Raw genomic sequence first — 18,261 nt, 5'->3', positions numbered from 1 at the left:
ATAGCCCCCTTCATTGCAATAATAATTTTCTTTTTTTCCCCACTCTGCTGAATTATGGAATAATTTAGATGGTTCTCTGCGTTTATTGCCGACTAATCAATTTCGGAAAGAACTGCCTAACCATGTTAGTTGACATTTTTGTGTTCATAAGTTAGTATGTAACCCACTTCTGCTATGTCTCTAAATGAGATAGCAGCATTTGTAAATAAATAAGTAAAAAATAAGTGAGTAGGACATTTGAAAGGTCCCCGTAAATAGTGTAAGAAATTAACAAAAGAAATAAATTCATACATCAAATTTGTCCGCTTTGAAAGGTCTAACTAATGCAGCTTACTGAGCTATGATATCTATTCCAGGTACAGAGCTAAAAATTTATGAAGTTCTAGCTCCAATTTTTTTCATGCTGGACCATCTTTGTAAATTCCTGTTATAACATTCAGGCCTTCTAACGTCCTGGCAGACCGAATTGCTACCTCCTTAGACACAAAAGCTTGCAACATGTCCGTAGCCGTTCCGGTCTCAGACCTAAAGCCATACTTACGGAAAAAACTCAGAAACTACTGGCAGCATAAATGGGACGCTGAAACCCTTAATAAACTCCACATAGTTAAGCCACATTTAGGATACTGGCCATCACTGACCAAGTCCAGACGAAGTGATGTCCTATTCTGTCGTCTCAGAATAGGGCACACTTACGGTACACATAGCTTTTTGTTGAGCGACGGTGAACGTCCAATGTGTAGTAGATGTGGGCAGACACTCAGTGTTCAACATGTCTTCCTAGAATGCCGCGAAACACAAGTCGAGAGGAAAAAACACTTCCCTTTAGCATACAGTCAGTATATACCACTTCACCTGGCACTGTTTCTAGGCAGAGAACCCCTATTTCACATGCAGTCTACCTTAGCCTTTCTAAACGACGTTGACACGCTCCAACGTTTTCTGTCCAAGAAATTCGTAACACGGCCTCTTGCGAGAGGCCATGGTTGCGATGTGAACCTATGTTATAGCAGATGCCTCCAGGCCCTTGTACTCAAGGGACCCGCTGAGGCTATTGTGCTATTCGTCAACAACATTCACCTGTTCATTTTTATTCATCTAACGCTATTACACTGTTGTTGTACATCCTATACTTATAACATACCCTACTTTAGTCATTTTCACATTTTTATTCCTTGTGTATTTTATGCAACTTATTGCTCTCAGTTTTAGGCCTCTCTACAGCCACGTAACATCAGCCATTAGTCCATTCAGTGTTCATCACCATTGTCTTGGCGCTCTTTGGTCACACTTGGCCCTTGCGCCATTAAACACTAAATATCATCATCAACATTCAGGCCTTCAACCAAAACTATGCTTCCAGCAATCACCAGAATTTAACTTTTTCTCTCCAATAGTAACAAATTTCATTATAATCGACCCACTGGTTATTCAGAAAAGCGTTTCTGCGTTTTACATGCATTTGAATAGGCGGCATCGGAGTTTGGCTCAAGTTAAAGCTTGCTCTCAGGAGTATGTAGAGACCCTTGTGCTACCTGATGCAGTAGAACACTATGTAACATACTACACATATGTATATTTTGTAATTCAGACTCTAGCTGAACGAGATTGTTGACCTATATAACAGCACCATGGTGCTGTGCTCTCTGAAGTCTGTTCAAGTGATGAGGACCTGGAGCAGACGGTGCAACTTTATGGCCGGTCACCTGTATGAATGCACTTGTGTATCTTCAGGGCATTTCTGAACGAGAATCTCTGAAGGTAGAGTGGGAACTAAAATGGCTTCTCGCCTCATGTGTCTCCTGAAGGTGCTCAAGTATGAGAAGCTCTGAGAGCATGAAGGGCACTGATATGGCTTCTCGCCTGTGTGGATGCGCAGGTGGACTTTCAGGTTGCTCTTTCGTGAGAAGCTCTGACGGCATGAAGGGCAGTCAAATGGCTTCTCGCTTGTGTGAGTCACCAGGTGCGCTTTCAGGTGTTGCTTTTGTGAGAAGCCCCGAGAGCATGAAGGGCACTGGTATGGCTTCTCGCCTGTGTGGCTGTACAGGTGCTGTTTCAGGGAGGTCTTTCGCAAGAAGCTCTGAGAGCATGAAGGGCACTGATATGGCTTCTCACCTGTGTGGGTGTGCAGATGGGCTTTCATGCAGGACTTGCGCGAGAAGCGTTGAGAGCATGACGGGCATTCATATGGCTTCTCGCCTGTGTGGGTGAGCAGGTGGTCTTTCAGGGAGGTTTTTCGCGAAAAGCTCCGAGAGCATGAAGGGCACTGATATGGCTTCTCGTTTGTGTGGCTGCACAGGTGGTCTTTCAGGGAGGTTTTTCGCGAGAAGCTCCGAGAGCATGAAGGGCACTGATATGGCTTCTCGTTTGTGTGAGTCACCAGGTGTGCTTTCAGGTGATATTTTTTTGAGAAGCCCCAAGAGCATGAAGGGCACTGATATGGCTTCTCGCCTGTGTGGGTGCGCAGGTGAACTTTCAGGTCATACTTTCGTGAGAAGCTCTGAGGGCATAAAAGGCAATGAAACGGTTTCTCCTCCGTATGGATGCGCAAGTGATCTTTCAGGTGAGCCTTATCCGAGAAGCTCCGAAAGCATGAAGTGCACTGAAATGGCGTCTTGATTGTGTGGGTGAGCAGGTGGGTTTTAAGTCTCTGCTCCTGTGGAAAGCTCTGAGGGCATAAAGGGCAATGAAACAGTTTCTCGCCAGTATGGACGCTGGCATGTTCTTCCAGAAGAAATAGTTCATCAGTCTTATAGTCACATAGCTGACATCGGTGGAAGCATCCTTGCTTTGAGATGTCACATTTCGCAGTTGATGCAGAAATTAAAGTCCTTGATGCTGCACAAACAAAAAAAGTAAATAAGAGTTATTAAGAAATGGCAAAAAATAACACAGAGGCTAAATTTAATGACAAGCTATCTTTTTCATTTGATTTGGGAGATCTTCAGGGTGATTTCAAGTACGATGAAACAAAGAACTCCTAACAGTCATTTTTATTTACTCAATATTTCTGCATTGGAATGCTTCATGACCCTGTTTGTGAAGTTCACTTATAAAAGGGAGTTCTCAGAAAGCTAAAGAATTACAAAGTGAGCGAATATGGAGTGTTTGACTACTCTTTCCTACGACCCTTAGAGAACACTTCAAAAATGCTTTGACCAAGCCTGCTCTCATATCCTCAATGATCACTTGAGGCCCGGTAACCATATTTGGCACTTGCAAAATTTGTTATGATTCGCTGGCAAAACAAATTTGTTTTATACCAGACTTCATCAGTGAGTTTCCTTTTGATCATGCACAGAAGTTTGGCAACATTATCTTAAGTCGAGATTTGAAGGAGCCGGCTAGGAAATGCTGCAGTTTTTCCCATATAACCTGCCAACCCGCATCCTGTTTCAGAACAGTCAAGCAAGAAAAAAAATAATATGCGCGTGTAACACATGAAAATAACTGCATACACGACCACCAAATGTGTACAAAACAGCATCCATTATGGTATAAACTACTTGTCCATGTCCTAACTTAAGCCAATGACTGCTTTACTGTTTCCCGAGATGAGAACTGGGCCGTTGATCACAGCTTATCGTGACCCAAGTTCAACTTTGGTAGCACCATGTGCACTATTAACTGCTAAATGCAAAATGGTGACCGACGCAGAGGAGGAAAATAACCGACAGCGGAGGAGAGAAGGGAGCTTCAACACACAGGGGTGGAAAAAGGGTGGAATTCCCCAGGAGATAGCGAAAGTGTGAGTACTCGAGAACCTTGCCCTGAAGTGTGGCTTTGTGGCAGCGCAGGCTGTGTTGTCATGGAGCGAAACTTCAAATCCGAATTTCAGTAATTCACACCCCGATCCTGACCTTACAGTAAATTTTTACAATGTTTGGTGCGGCTCAGAGCTGCAAAAATACGGCAACTCCTTTTGGAGTGCACTCTGCTCCTTCCTTGTGCTTTGCCATCACAAAATAGCGGCAAATGATTGCTGGAACCAACAAGGAATAGTACGCTCCCATTGCAAAGTGCAGTGGATTTTAACACACTAGCAGGTGATGGTATTGTAGTATTTGCAAAGGGAGATACCAAGCACTGTCGGTGGCTCCGAAGGAATGACACACACACTAGTTTCATACTGTGCCCAACTTACCCTTCGGCTGCAGGGAGGGTGTCCACATATATATATATATATATATATATATATACACACCGTGTGTGTGTGTGTGTGAGGATGTTACAAGCGTCCTCTTTGGAATGAGGCGATGTGTAGTGCCACCAAGCTCTTGTCATTTTAATGCCCAATGCCACACCTATGTTAAAAAAAGAAAAGAAAAAAACTCACGGTGAATTCAAATAAACAAAGTTTCTGAAACCCTACAGAGAATATTGTTCTTGCCCACCACCGTTGTTTCTAGTTTACCTACTTTTCTTTCGCCAAGCTTCAAACCGCCTTTTCCTAATCTCTATTGCAGACATGTTTACTTTGCCATTGCTGCCACCCACGAGATTATTTCAGCATCTGACTTTTCGATTGACGTTTTTTGTAGCTGTGGTGCTCACCACACAGGCCGCATACTTGCTGGTAACCTTCCCAGTTCTTTTCCTCCACTTTGAATCAATGTTTTTCCTGTACAGATACCTCAACACTCTCCTAGCCCATTTACTTTCTTCCACATTCCTCAGTCATTCTTCATGATTAATTTTTCTGTGTGCATCTCTCACTTCAAAACTTGTCCAGCCCATATCACCCTGGACAGCTTCATTTGTAGTCCTCCCATGAGCGCCCAATGTGGGAGTCCCACTGACCTTTGGTTGCCATCAAGTCCTGATTGTAGCCCTGATTTCAAGCAAACAATCGCATTTCCAAAAGTAAGTCCTGGAACCCTTACACCTTTGCACATACCCTCCAGCACCTCGTATCTATTGTATCCCCATAGCGCTCTGTGTTTCATTATGGCCGCATTTCTCTTCCCCTTTACATTATTCTTTTTTCCTGTTTCCATATATTTATTGCCTTCATTTATTCGTATACCAAGATATTTGTATTCATTTACGCAAGATATTTCCTGGCGCGGTATTGTCACTGTCTGTTTGCTGTTTTTAATGAATACTGTAACACCCCATTTTTTAACGCTACATTTCAGACATAACTTATCGCCTTCCTTTCCACAGAATTAGCCAGACATTGCATGTCACTCTGTGTGTTAGCTAGGAACACAATGTCGTCCGCATAAAACAAACCTAGAAGCTGCTGCTCTACTACTGTACCGGCCTGTTTGTATGAGAGATTAAACCCGATATGACTTCTTTCTAGCTCCTTTTCCTTCCTCACCATGTACATCATAAACAGCAGTGGGGATAACAGGCACCCCTGCCTTAGTCACTTGTTGATATCAACTTTCTCCTTGCTCCTCATTCCTTCTCATTCGATGCAAACGGTATTTTCTAGGTAAATCTCTCTCAAAAGCTCTAGACAATTGTCACCTAAGCCTTTCCCTTCGTGAATATGTCACAAAATGTTGTGGCCTACGTTGTCGCTCCTGCAATTTCTAAAAACGCCACATACAACCATTTCTTTTCTACTCTGAACACTTCAATAGACTGAGCATGGAGAAAAAATTATAATCCAGAGGCCTATCTATTATGAAGCCATCGTGAAGTTCCACTAAAATGCCATTATTCTCTGCCCATTCTTCCAGCTTTAATTTATTTGCCTGCATTGCTAACCTGTATATTACCGATGTCATGGTCAACGGTCTATACGAGTGAATTCTATCTTTCTCCCCCTTACCTCTATAAATTATATTTATTTTACTTTGTTGCCAACTGTCTGGTATTCGTCTATCTTTTAGACTTCTTTCTACTGCTTTCCACGAGGTTTTTTTACTTTTTGGACCTAGTTGATTAATCAGCCTAACGGTAACTTCGTCTAGCCCTGTGGCTGTTGGCTTCGGAATTTTTTCTTGGGCTTTCTTCCAGTTGAAATTTGTCACCACCAACTCCATTTCCATCTGGTTCTCTTTCATGCTCTTTCTTTCCTCAAGTAAAACCTCATCATTGCCTTGGAAAGATTCGGCTGTTATTTTTCCAATTCAATTTAATGGTGTGTTCCCTTCCAGTTTGTTTCCATTGTCATCTAAGATATGTTGTATTGTTTCAGACTTACTGCCCCAAGATTTATGTGGTTCCAAAATATTCTAGTTGCGGCCTTCTTTTTCTCCCATATTTCTGACAAACAATGTTCACTTTCACCTTTTATCATTGCTTGCAGCACTATTTGAACCACAGACTTTTTCTCCTGGTATATTTCCCATTTACTGGCTACTTCATCCTGGGGCGACTGCGCCTTCTTTGCCTGCCTGTGCTCTCGGGATGCTTCCTGTTGTTCGGCAATCACTTCTCGTATCTCCCTGTTTGACCAGCTTTCCGGTTACTCTTTTTCCTTTGCAATGAATAGCTGCTTCTCTTTCCGCATTTCTTTTGTTATTACATTTGGAAGCTCACTATATTCCCACTCATTGCTTGGCAATTTGTCAAGTTCTTCCTAGACTCTCGTAGCTAGAGTTATTTGTTCAGCGTTCGAATTTGGACTGGACATTTTGTTCTGCTTGTTCTCTTTCGCAACTGCATATCTCAGTTTCAGAATGATGTGTTTATGGTCACTTCCTATGCTACTATACCCTTCCTCGTCAATGACCATTTCTCTCATCTTAAGAAGGATTCCTTCTGTCATCAGGCAGTAATGTCAATTGCCGGTTTCAAAATTCCCCCGTGGTCTGCTTGTTGCTCACAAACATCTAGTATTGACTTCTCGTTGTTGTCGGCATAGCCATCTAGATCCTGTGTGTGGGCATTCTTGTCACCTAACAGGACAATTTCAGCATCACTCCAGAAACCCTTAATATCAGAACTTAGGCATTCCACCAAGTGATTTCATTCCACTCATTCATTCCACTAAGCTCAGAACAAGTTCCACAAATTTACATGATCAAGACTGCTCTATTAGTCCATTTAGTATTTGGCAGTGGAATTGTAGGCGGTCCAGTAATAAGAAGGCATCTCTGCAGCAGCTTGTTAGAACGCGTGGTGTGAAACCTCAGGTTATGTTACAGGAAACACTGATGTCTAGCGTGACCTTAACAGGTTGCAAAGCAGAAGTTAAGGATAACGAGCATGGCAGAGGACTCGCAACTTTCATTAATAGGATGTTGGCATATATTAGGAATGATCTTCACATGGCGGATTGCAACATTTAATATATTATGATGGAGCTAATTTTAGGTCGGCAAAGCTTACTGCAGATGCATTTAGAATCCTAGTTCCAGTTCTTTACCTTTATCAGATATAACAAAATGACTAGTTTTTTTACTTTGCTGTAATACACTAAAACCCACAGATATGTTTTTCAAGAGCCAGAAAAAAAAAGAAAGTACCATACCTATTCGCATCATGATCACACTTTATTGTAAAAAAATTGACGCAAATTCAGCGGTGCCATCATTACACAAGTTAAATTACCTGAGAAAAGAAAAACAATTTTTCATCCTGCATTTGCTGTGGGCTGACAATAGGTCAACAAACAGGCGGCTGCCGTTGTAATAGTGCGGGACACCAAAACAAATATGGAGGCCGGCAGAGCAAGCCGAATGCACCGAACGAAATTTATTATTTTTGCTGAGTATATTATGCGCATTGAAACAGTTTCTTCCATATCAGTAATGAATAGTATTGTTAATATTGGAAGGTCTGTGGCAATAACGTAGCCATGTCCACTTGCAGGGACAGAAACAGAGGTGGGCATGCTTAGCTGCCAGTGACATAGAAACACATGGCGGGTATGAAGTGGAAATTGCGGCATTAGTCTTCACTACTATCCTAATACGGCACTTTTCCGCTAAGGGTGGGGGAATATCTTAGCTGTGTTACAAGCGTCCGCACATGAATAGGGTACACTTCTAATGTATCAGTGTAAACGTGGCCACTATCGTTGCTGCTTGCGATTTGTTGCGTGCCCACGAGTGCAGACGAGATGAACCGAAAGGCGTTCTTTTTTGTGGTTGTTGACCACAACACTTTAAAAGCCTAAATATAATAAAGCCAACACAAGTTAGGTTGTAGCTTTTTTTTTATGGGAGTGCGGAAAGTTTTGAAAGGAATGAAATGGGGCATCTGCTTAAGAATGTTCGGTGCTTGCAGACCGCTTGGTATGTCTTGGAAGAGTCGTTCGCGTAGCATTCGACAGATGGTAAGTGCGATCATCCTTAGTTTGACTTGGCACACGACATATCGCTGCAGCAAGTGCGGGGTGCGATCATTAAAAGGGAAAGAAAAAAATCTAATTTTGACGACAAAATTCAGGGGTACGATCATTACGCAAGTGCGATCATTATGCAAGTAAATGCCATACCACCCGGGAAAATGTAACAGCCAGGAAGGCCGCAAATTGCCACAGCGGTGATAAAAGCAACTCTGAATGGCTGCCAGTACAGTTATTAGACATCTCGGTGCTTGTACCTTGACCGGGGAAAGAGTGTGCACATGTGTATAACTAAAGGACACACACAATGTTCCATCAAAGTGGCCACTTTCAACTTTATTATGCTTCACTGCAAAGCTATGCATATGCTTCATTAAAATCATTAACACTAAATTTCTCATGAAATAACAATTAATTGCATTATACACCAAACTGATAAGCTTGAGTCCCTAGTGAGCACAAGTGAAATACAATGTGCACTTCGGTCATCTCGCTATACTGCACACTATAATATCATGTATATCAAATGAAATGTCATAAAATAAGCGACTCAACTATACCTACTATGAAGCTGTATGCCTAAGTCACTAGTGAATACCATCATTGGTATCAATCCAGCTGTAATAAAACAAACACATTTTTGTTACCAATGCTAAAAGATAACGCTGAGACATTAGCAATTACTAGTGATGCGCTGACCACAATGTTCTATACTTTCATGCAGAATAGCGTCATGGATATCAAATGAAACGCCATCAAGACGGCAATTCAATACCTATAATACAATAACTAGAAGATGTTAAGCTTGAGTCTCTAGTGATGATGAATCACTTTGTGCAATGTGACCATTGCAGCCACCATTCGTGCACATCTTCAATGGCATAAGTGAACGTGTCAGTAAATAAGCTTAAATCATTCAACTTTCCTCATTTATATCACACAGTCATTAATGATCGCTATTTATAAGCTCCGTTCGGCGTCCTACTTGTATGCGTCGCAGCGTCATGGATGTCAAACAAAAAACTCTTTTAAACATCAATTCAGTTGTGATAACTAGGAGACGCAGAAATGTAGTCACTAGCGATCACGGATCACGTATTTCTTTGACAGTGGCAGACATCCTTTGTGCAAGTCATCATTGCTATCTATCAAAACGTCATTATATCAGGACTTTTTTCTGCTACCATTGGTAACTGATAATGCAGAGTGATTAGTCATCACTAGTGATAAGCTCCATTCTGTTTTTGTACTTTTACACAGCATAAAGTAATGAGTATCAAATTAAAAATGAGTCAAATGATTATTCAAGTTTATTCCCTAGGAGATGTCCCTTTGTCACTAGTAATCACGCACCACTTTGTTTGGTATGACAGCGGTAGCCATCAATCTTATACATAGTCATCGATATCTATCAAAATGGCATTGAATAAGCATTTCTGCTACCACTGCTACCTGATAATGAAGAATGTTTAGTGACCACTAGTGATAAGCTCAGTTCAGTATCCTATTACTACTATAGAGCATAATGTCAACCAGGTCAAATGATAAGTAATTGGAACGGCGATACAATATTAATAATTAGATGCTAAGAATTAGTCACTGCTTATCTCAAATCAGTTTGTTTGGTAAGACAGCGGTAGCAATCATTTATTCATTTTGCCACACGTATGGGCGTGTTTCTTCAAATACTTCTCTCGAAGATTGCAGATGTGGTCGAAACAGTGGTGCTCACTAGTGATTAAGTCTACTTTGGTTTTCTCAACTATTTGCAAATGACAGCTTCAAGGACATAAAGTGAAAGGCCAAAGTGATTGAATTATGAGCATTATGAACAGAGCAGTTTGAGCCAGTAGTAAATATCAATAACCTTCTTACTGTGATCGCATTTACCTTTACATACCACTGTTGAGTAGAACAAAGTGTCAATATACCAGCGGTTAGCTGAAGGATATAAAGAATATCAGCTGATCACTAGCAACAAGCATTGATTTTGCACAGTTATGTGTTGTCGGCATTTACAATCCTTCACTGCAAGGGTATCAAATAAACAGTCGTTAACAGGGTTATTAAATTATGTTTTGTGACATCTCATATGCTTAAGTCCGTAGAGATGACAAGCGAACACAACATTGATGGTACTCTGCAGTGCAGACGGCAGCTGTGATGCGTACAGGACGATTTTGCAAGTCCCGTATATTTAGAGAACGGTGACCAATTTGACCATTTCGCACTATGAAAACAAAGGATGAAATGCCCAACAGGTGTGTAAGGAATGAAGCGACTGCATGACCGTTGGCTCCGATTGCTCAGTGCGACTGCTATAATGGAACCCCATTTTGCCTGGCCTGTGCCTATGGTTATGCCACACTTCTTCTGTTCACAACATGCTGCTACGTGCCAGGAAATGGAGGAGTCGGTCGATTATGACAGTGCTCCTTCTATTTGATGTTGTTCAGTTGGCCGTGGATGAGGAAGTCATTGGCATTGTCCAGATTTTATTGGTGGCTCCTTTAAGCACATTGCCCTTACGAAGTTCTCTCTTTGCCGCTTTCCGAGACTGCAACAATATGACACACTCGCTGCAGCGACGACTGCGGTTGCTACTGGCGTCCCACCAGGCTAGAAGGGAGGCCCAGGAATCCCGTGACAGTGTCCGAGCAATCGCAGAGTCGTCAGAGGGGTTTGTTTCCTTTTCTTTTTGGACCAGTTCATCAATAGCCAGTTGTCCATGTCATTCTTGTTCTCGACTTAGGCGCCAGGAAGGTGTCCACTAAAACACCAGCGTGACGATCTGCTGTACATCATGACAGTGCCGCAGCACTTTCGATCAAACGTGACTTAAGGGGGAAATGTGGGTCCTAAAACTTTTTTCTTACTTTTTGGTGAATCTTTAACAAACTCCACTGTCTGGGGTAATTTTTCATGCTGATTTCACATCTTTAATGAGATTTTTGATAGCTGTAGCAGTTCATAAAATATTGAGGTTGAAAGTCAAATTAATTTCAAACTCGTTACGGGGCTTTTCAATGATTCCTTCTTGCTTAACCAAAAACTAAATGCAAGAAACCATTGCTAAAAACCTACTGTAGGAGCTGATGCTATTTTTATTCATTTGGAAGCATTTTACAGACAGGATAACAATTTTGCATTTATTATGAACATTTTTTTCTAATTAGCAGTGAGTACTATACCTGAATGTAATTTTCATGACGGTACAAGAGTAATCAAAAAAGCATCAGCCCCAAGATCATTTTAACACGAATAAAATGTTCGCTCCCTTGTCATTTTTGGCCAAAAACAACCCAGACAATACACCTGTAAGGCTGAGTACGGTGTGCAAAAACATCGAACTGAAATAAACGCATTTGAAGTTTCAAACAAATGTCACTTTCGCTGAAGTGAATCTACAGAAATACAAATGGCATCGTTTTGAAGCTCTATGTTTTGTTAGAACGGCCATACTAAATGGGTGACTGCACACTCTCAAAATAATAGCACACTGGCCAATGAACTAGCACAAGGAACTTTATTAGGCACCATTCTCTACAAAGACCATGGTGCCTGGGTTTCAAACCGAGCTGCAGAACTCTGTGTGGGCATGAATATAGTTCCAGTGTTGTACCTGCAGGCTGCCTGATTGATAGCAGTCTCCAAAACAATCAGTGAGGCATTTTTTTCATTTTGTAGAATTGACCATGTTACTGAATGAAGGCTGAGTGTAAGCAGCCTTCCAAGTCATCTTCACCTAACAATGACTTTGGAACTTAGGCTCAGAGAGCCAGTTATAGATATGCAGCTGCTAGGTGCTTTCCAGAATTGTACTTTTGTATGATGCCTCTATCATTTCTGCAGCCAGATGTTGTGCCAGCCCAAGAAGCCTAGTGAACAGAGCTCATGATGAGGTTTTCTTTATGAAGGGGGGTGGGGGGGGTGCGGGGGTATGATAGATATTGTTACGAGCTATTGTGACAATATGATCATAGAGTGAAGGCGCAATATGCTTGGTTGCCGGTCCAAGGTGCCGACGCGCGAAATGCCTTGCCGCAGATACAAGGAGTCGAGGCTCGGTGTGCTTAGTCACACAGTCCGAGGTGCAGACGCGCGAAAGGCCTAGCCGTGCAGTTCGAGGAGTTGACACTCGTTGTTCGTGCAGTCACGCAGTCAGAGGCGCCGATGCACAAAATTATTAGGTGAGGGTCCGAGAAGTCCGCGCGCGATGTGCATGATCGCAGAGTCGGAGACTCCCTATGCGCGAAATGTTTAGCCGCATGTCCGAGGACTGTGTGTGCTATGTGCTTCGTCATGAATTCCAAAACACCGACTGCTCAAAGGCTTAGTTGCATGTCCGAGGATACCACACATGAATCTACCGTATTTACTCGCATAATGATCGCACTTTTTTGTCAGAAAAATTTACGCAAATTCAGGGGTGCGATCGTTACGCGGGTTAAATTCCCCGCGAAAAAAAAAATTTTTTTTCGACCCGCGTTTGCTGCGGGATGCGGGACACTAAAACAAAAATGGCGGCCGGCGGAGCAAGCCGAACGCGCCAAACGCGATCTTTCTTTTTCTTCTCGTGAGTACATTACGTGCATTGAAACAGTTTCTTCCGTAACAGTGATGAATAATATCGTTAATATCGGCAAGTTTGCAGCAATAACGTAGCCACGTCCACTTTGAGGGGACTGAAACAGATGGGCGCACTTAGCTGCCAGTGACAGAAACCCATGGCCGGCGTGCTGCGGAAACTGCGGCATCAGTCTCCACTACTATCCTAACACGGCACGTTTCCGCTAAGGGTAGGCGAATATCTTAGATGTGTTACAAGCGTCGGCGTATGAATAGGGTACACTTTTAACGTATCAGTGTAAACGTGGCTACTATCATTGCCGCGCGCGATTTGTTGCGTGCTCACGAGTGAATATGAAAAGAATCGAAAGGCGCCTTTTTTTGTTTTTGCGGACCACAACCATTATAAAGCCTACCCATAATAAAGGCAAGTTTGGTTGTACCTCTTTTTGCCATGTAAGTGCAGAAAGTGATGAAAGTAATGAAATGAGGCATCTACTTAAGAATGTTTGGTGCGTGAAGACGAGTCGTTCGCGTAGCCTTCGACAGATGGTAAGCGCGATCATTATTAGCTAGACTTAGCACACGACATATCGCTGTGGGAGGTTCAGGGCGCGATCATTACACGGGAAATAAAAAAAATCTAATTTTGACGACAAAATTCAAGGGTGCGATCATTACGCGAGTGCGATCATTATACGAGTAAATACGGTAGGTCGCAAAGTCCGCGTCGCGAATGCTCGGAATGCTTAGCCGCGAGTCTGAAACGTCCACAAGCGTAGGAATCGGCCACGCTACTGCCATGTCCGCGTGCAAAGAGCCGAGCAGACGATGCGAGCGCCAGACCAATGGCGAACCGTGCTGGAGTCACGTAGCGGGCGCGGCCAATCGCAGACTCCGGCGTGACCTTCAATCATTTGCTTTTTGTGCACTTCTTACTGTAAGGAGGACAGCGCTGAAGGAGCAAATTCGAAGACGAAGAAATGCGCTTTCCAACGAGACCAAGATGGCAGCGCTCGGACGCGCCGTTCCCGAGATATTGTGGCGTGAAAAACGCTGTTCTTTCTTGTTTTCCGCGAAATTTTTCGCCACCTTGGTTGATAAAACAATTTTTTTTATAGCACTTCTATGTGGTTTATATGGATGACATTTTGGAGTCGGATAGAAAAAGAGTTATAGAAACTGAAAGTGTGATTTTCAAAAAATCATTTTTTTTGCCATTTTTCGGGATGTAAAACCCGCGTCCCCCCTTAAGACGTCTAACATTGAGTCATTGGACGCCTTTGGCAGTAGCGGACCCTTCGGTGTAGTTAGTGGAAAATAGCTCGGCCGGTCGATGACGGTGAGCCATTGGTCAAGAAATCGGTGCGGTCGCATAAGACCAGGTCAGGGTTACGAGGTCCTTGATGGAGTAACAGTCGCCGACCGATTTTCCGGACTCCAAAAATTCGGACATGCCCGATTATTCGGTCAGCTTCGCGGCACCGCCATTCTCCCCATACACCATAATGTATAACAACTGCCGAAAGTTCGGACACCTTGCAACCTCTCGTCTGATTTTTCGGACACTCCTTGAGCCAACTCGATCGAGAGCACCATGCACCGACTCTGACGGGCGCATGGTTCGACGTGCTGAACGCCATTTTTGTTTTGAACGGAGCCTCCTTGCTGCCCCACGAAGTGGCGCTACTGGAAATCCCCACTCATCATCATCGTTTCTACTGGTTCGATAGAGTGGCTCTACAACAGTTCCGGTTTCAGCTTAGTAAGCCATGTCAAGACAATCCAGCAGCTGATTTGTTACTTCGCGCACGACGCTGCGAGCAGGCCGCGTTTTTCGTTTGTGCGACTGGTGTCAGCACGGTGGTGTTTGCTTTGTGCGCTGTGTCGAGGTTTCGGTGATCCAACGCGACATACGGAAACATCGCGTCAAGTGTCTAATGGCGCCGACAGTGCCCGCGCAGACTGCGCTGGGGAATGCCGGCAAGCGGGTGCCGGGAGGCCTAAGATTTGTCGCCTTCCGATGTGCTCCCTACTGACGCGGAAAATGTTCTGCCGAGACCTGCGCAGTGGTTGCATTGCGACTCAGGACACCGTCTCATTTGACAGTTTCACAGGTGCCGACACTGCTGTACTGATGTGCGCAGAACTCGACGACGGCGAGATCATTCGTCAAATTTCTGCTGCACCGCTGGACGATGACTCTTGAGTCGGAAGATGACGCACCATGTGCTACGCTGCCGTCGCATGCGGAGCGTGTACAAGCAGTGACTGTGCTTTCAGCCACCTATAGTGATCGTACGACCCTCTCCGAGATCAGGCTTACCTGATTGCGCGTAAACGGAAAAAACGGCGTGCAACGGCGCATTCACGATTTCTTCAAGCCTACTGCCGAGCCCGAATAAGTGCGTGGAAATAAAGGATTTCATTTTTTTTCTTAATCTGCTCTTTCGGACACCTGTTTATTCGGACATTTTCGCAGTCCCCGTGAGGTCCGAATAAACGGTCGGCGACTGTAGTAGTGCTCACGTGGGTCTGTTCAAAGCTGGGGTGGCTGCTAGCAGCGATAGTTTTCAATGGTAACGTAGTCATTTGTGCGATGATGTTTGTAGCAGCTTGTGTCCTTGTTGTGGTTGTGCATGGTCTACAGAAAGCCTTGACTCTGTCGTTGACATGTACCCATGCTTGTGGTTCCGAACACTGCTTCACCAGTTTGTGGTTGCGAACACCGCTTCGCCAGTGTTGATTGATCTCCTCGCTGCGGTGGCGGGAGGATCAAATGTGGTAGCAATTTTCTCACTTGTATTTCTGATGGTTACGGGACAGGCTCCGTATCTGCCACACTGTTCGCACAATGTAAGGCGAGTGGGCAGGTGTGTAGGAATAATGGGCTAACTTGAGTTGTACCATTTGGCTGGTCGCTGACATCTGTTCCCCATACGTTGCATGATGTGGGGATTGAGGTGCCTTCCTGTGCCTCTTCCTCCAGCTCCTGCACTGTGTTTAGCTTGATTTCCAGGAACCGCCATCATAACCGCAAGATTGCTGACACAGCTAGCGCACCGAAGCTAATTTTCTGCGCAAACTGTGCTTCTCCCTCCCAAGGTCAAATTAGTATGCGAGCTAGTGTCACAAAGATGCGCCTCAATCGGCCTCCCTAGTGGCGGTCCCCGGGCACCGTCTCCGCCTGAGCTCTCATCCGCTGAGTGCTTCATTGCCACGGAAGATGCTCACAGGCCCACAACGAGGTATTTACAAGGACCTTTGCTCCCGCAATTTCTCGTTTTCACGCTTGGTGGACCGCTTCCCAGTTTGCCCTACTGCAGGGACCACACATACTCGATCAGTCTTGGGGTGAGCCTTTGCCCATAAGCGCAGTGACTGTCAAACTGTGCTATATCTTGGTTGAATAAACCCATGCTTCTTGGCAATCTGACTCTGGAGCCTTGTCTGCGCCGTATCAGAGTCGATGAACCCTGCCCAAGCGCCTTTGTGCGTTGCGGGGTGGAGGAGCGTCGTGCCCTTCCCAGACCGTCGTTCGTACGGTGAGCCTTGTGCAAACCTACTTCCACATAACTACCACCCAACCCTGTTTCAGCATGTCATAAATGCAGGCCCCCTTACGGCCGTCGTTCCTGCTTGATCCCCTTGCCATGTGCTTAATGTCCATCGACGCGGATAACACCTACAGCATGAGGTACGTACCCTCTGCTTTTGGCCAGCAGGAGCAATCCCTACTTTGGACAGCCCTTTTGTCACTTCGACCGCCTGGATGTGTACCCCCTAGTCCTTGCCATGCGTTTTTCTGGTTTTCTCAACTCTTTGAGGCGCATGTGGAGCAGGTGCTTACTAGCCCCTCCAATCTGCTGCTCCTGCTCGCTGGCACCTTTTTGTTCCAAGCGCAGTTGAGTGCTCCATGTGCCGCATCGGAGCCACCCTGCTTGAGTGCTCGCACTAACTCGCTCACTGGTCCCTCTTTGTCTCGAGCGCCTTTCTCGGACGAATTTGCCGTGGACCAGACAGAGTCGCGCGTCACTATGAGTGATATTACAGCAGTGTGATGCATGTAGGCGCACTTGTGAGAGGCAGTCATTGACTGATTTTTCAGACTCCAAAAATTCGGACATGCTCGATTATTCGGTCTGCTTCTCAGCACCGCAATTCTCCCCATACACCATAATTTATAACAACTGCCAAAAGTTCGGACACCTTGAAACCCCTGGTCTGATTTTTCGGACACTCCTTGAGCCAACTCGATCGAGAGCCCCATGCACCGACTCTGACCGGTGCATGGTTCGACTTGCTGAATGCCATTTTTGTTTTGAATGGAGCCTCTTTGCTGCCCCACGAAGTGCCGCTACTGGAAATCCCCGCTCATCATCATCGTTTCTGCCTAGTTCGATAGAGTGGCTCTGCAGCAGTTCCGGTTTCAGCTTAGTAAGCCATGTCAAGACAATCCAGCAGCTGATTTGTTTCTTCACGCACGACGCTGCGAGCAGGCCCTGTTTTTTCGTTTGTGTGACTGGTGTTGGCACGGTAGTGTTTGCTTTGTGTGCTGTGTCGAGGTTTTGGTGATCCAACGCGGCATACGGAAACATCGCATCAAGTCTCTAATGGTGCCGACAGTGCCCGCGCAGACTGCGCTGCGGAATGCCGGCAAGCGGGTGCCGGGAGGCCTAAGATTTGTCGCCTTCCGCGGAATGTTTGCGGAAAATGTTCTGCCGAGACCTGCGCACTGGTTGCAATGCGATTCCGGACACAGTCTCATTGACAGTTTCACAGGTGCCGACACTGCTGTGCTGACATGCGCAGAACTCGACGATGGCGAGATCATTTGTCAGGTTTCTGCTGCACCGCCGGGCGATGACTCTTGAAACGGAAGATGACACACCATGTGCTACGCTGCCGTCGCATGCGGAGCGTGTACAAGCAGTGACTGTGCTTTCAGACGCCTATATTGGCCGTACAACCCTCTCTGAGATTCAGGCTTATCTCATTGCGCCTAAACGGAACAGCGTGCAACGGCGCATTCACGATTTCTTCCAAGCCTACTGCCGAGCCCGAATCAGTGCATGGAAATAAAGGATTTCATTTTTTTTTCTTTATCTGCTTTTTCGGACACCTGTTTATTCGGACATTTCCACAGTGCCCATGAGGTCCGAATAAACGGTCGGCGACTGTATATAGAGCACGTGGCCATAATATGAGAGAGTCCAAATATTCGGGTAGCCCCAGAAAATAGGGTTTCCAAAAAATTGGTCGGTGATTGTATCATTATTATGCTGTGAAAAAGAACATATTCGAATTCCACTTTCTGTTATTAAACAGGTCGTAAACCATTCTGCTAATCTTACGCTTCAACTGCATGCACCTGAATTACCAAGGAGAGGTTGCGCTTTGGTCAGTTGTCGCACAATAACTAGCACGATTTTCCTGTGTCT

The 18,261-nt window shown here is 44.7% G+C and overlaps 2 protein-coding genes across 2 annotated transcripts in view; both read right to left on the bottom strand.

Annotated features, from left to right (window-relative positions):
• LOC135896050 (gastrula zinc finger protein XlCGF57.1-like) overlaps positions 1–18,261 on the bottom strand; it is a 110,083-nt gene that overhangs the window by 19,153 nt on the left and 72,669 nt on the right. The window contains exon 4 of the mRNA XM_070523385.1: positions 2,116–2,838. Within this exon, the coding sequence (XP_070379486.1) occupies positions 2,116–2,838 (723 nt within the window). The remainder of the gene's footprint in view (positions 1–2,115; positions 2,839–18,261) is intronic.
• Positions 1–18,261, bottom strand: part of LOC135896023 (gastrula zinc finger protein XlCGF57.1-like) — a 127,607-nt gene that overhangs the window by 105,093 nt on the left and 4,253 nt on the right. The window lies entirely within an intron of this gene.

The sequence above is a fragment of the Dermacentor albipictus genome, chromosome 8 (assembly GCF_038994185.2).
Source record: "Dermacentor albipictus isolate Rhodes 1998 colony chromosome 8, USDA_Dalb.pri_finalv2, whole genome shotgun sequence".
NCBI classification, from domain to species: Eukaryota; Metazoa; Arthropoda; class Arachnida; order Ixodida; family Ixodidae; genus Dermacentor; species Dermacentor albipictus.
Note: the sequence above shows the minus strand (reverse complement) of the source record. Positions and strands in the feature narration are given on the sequence as shown.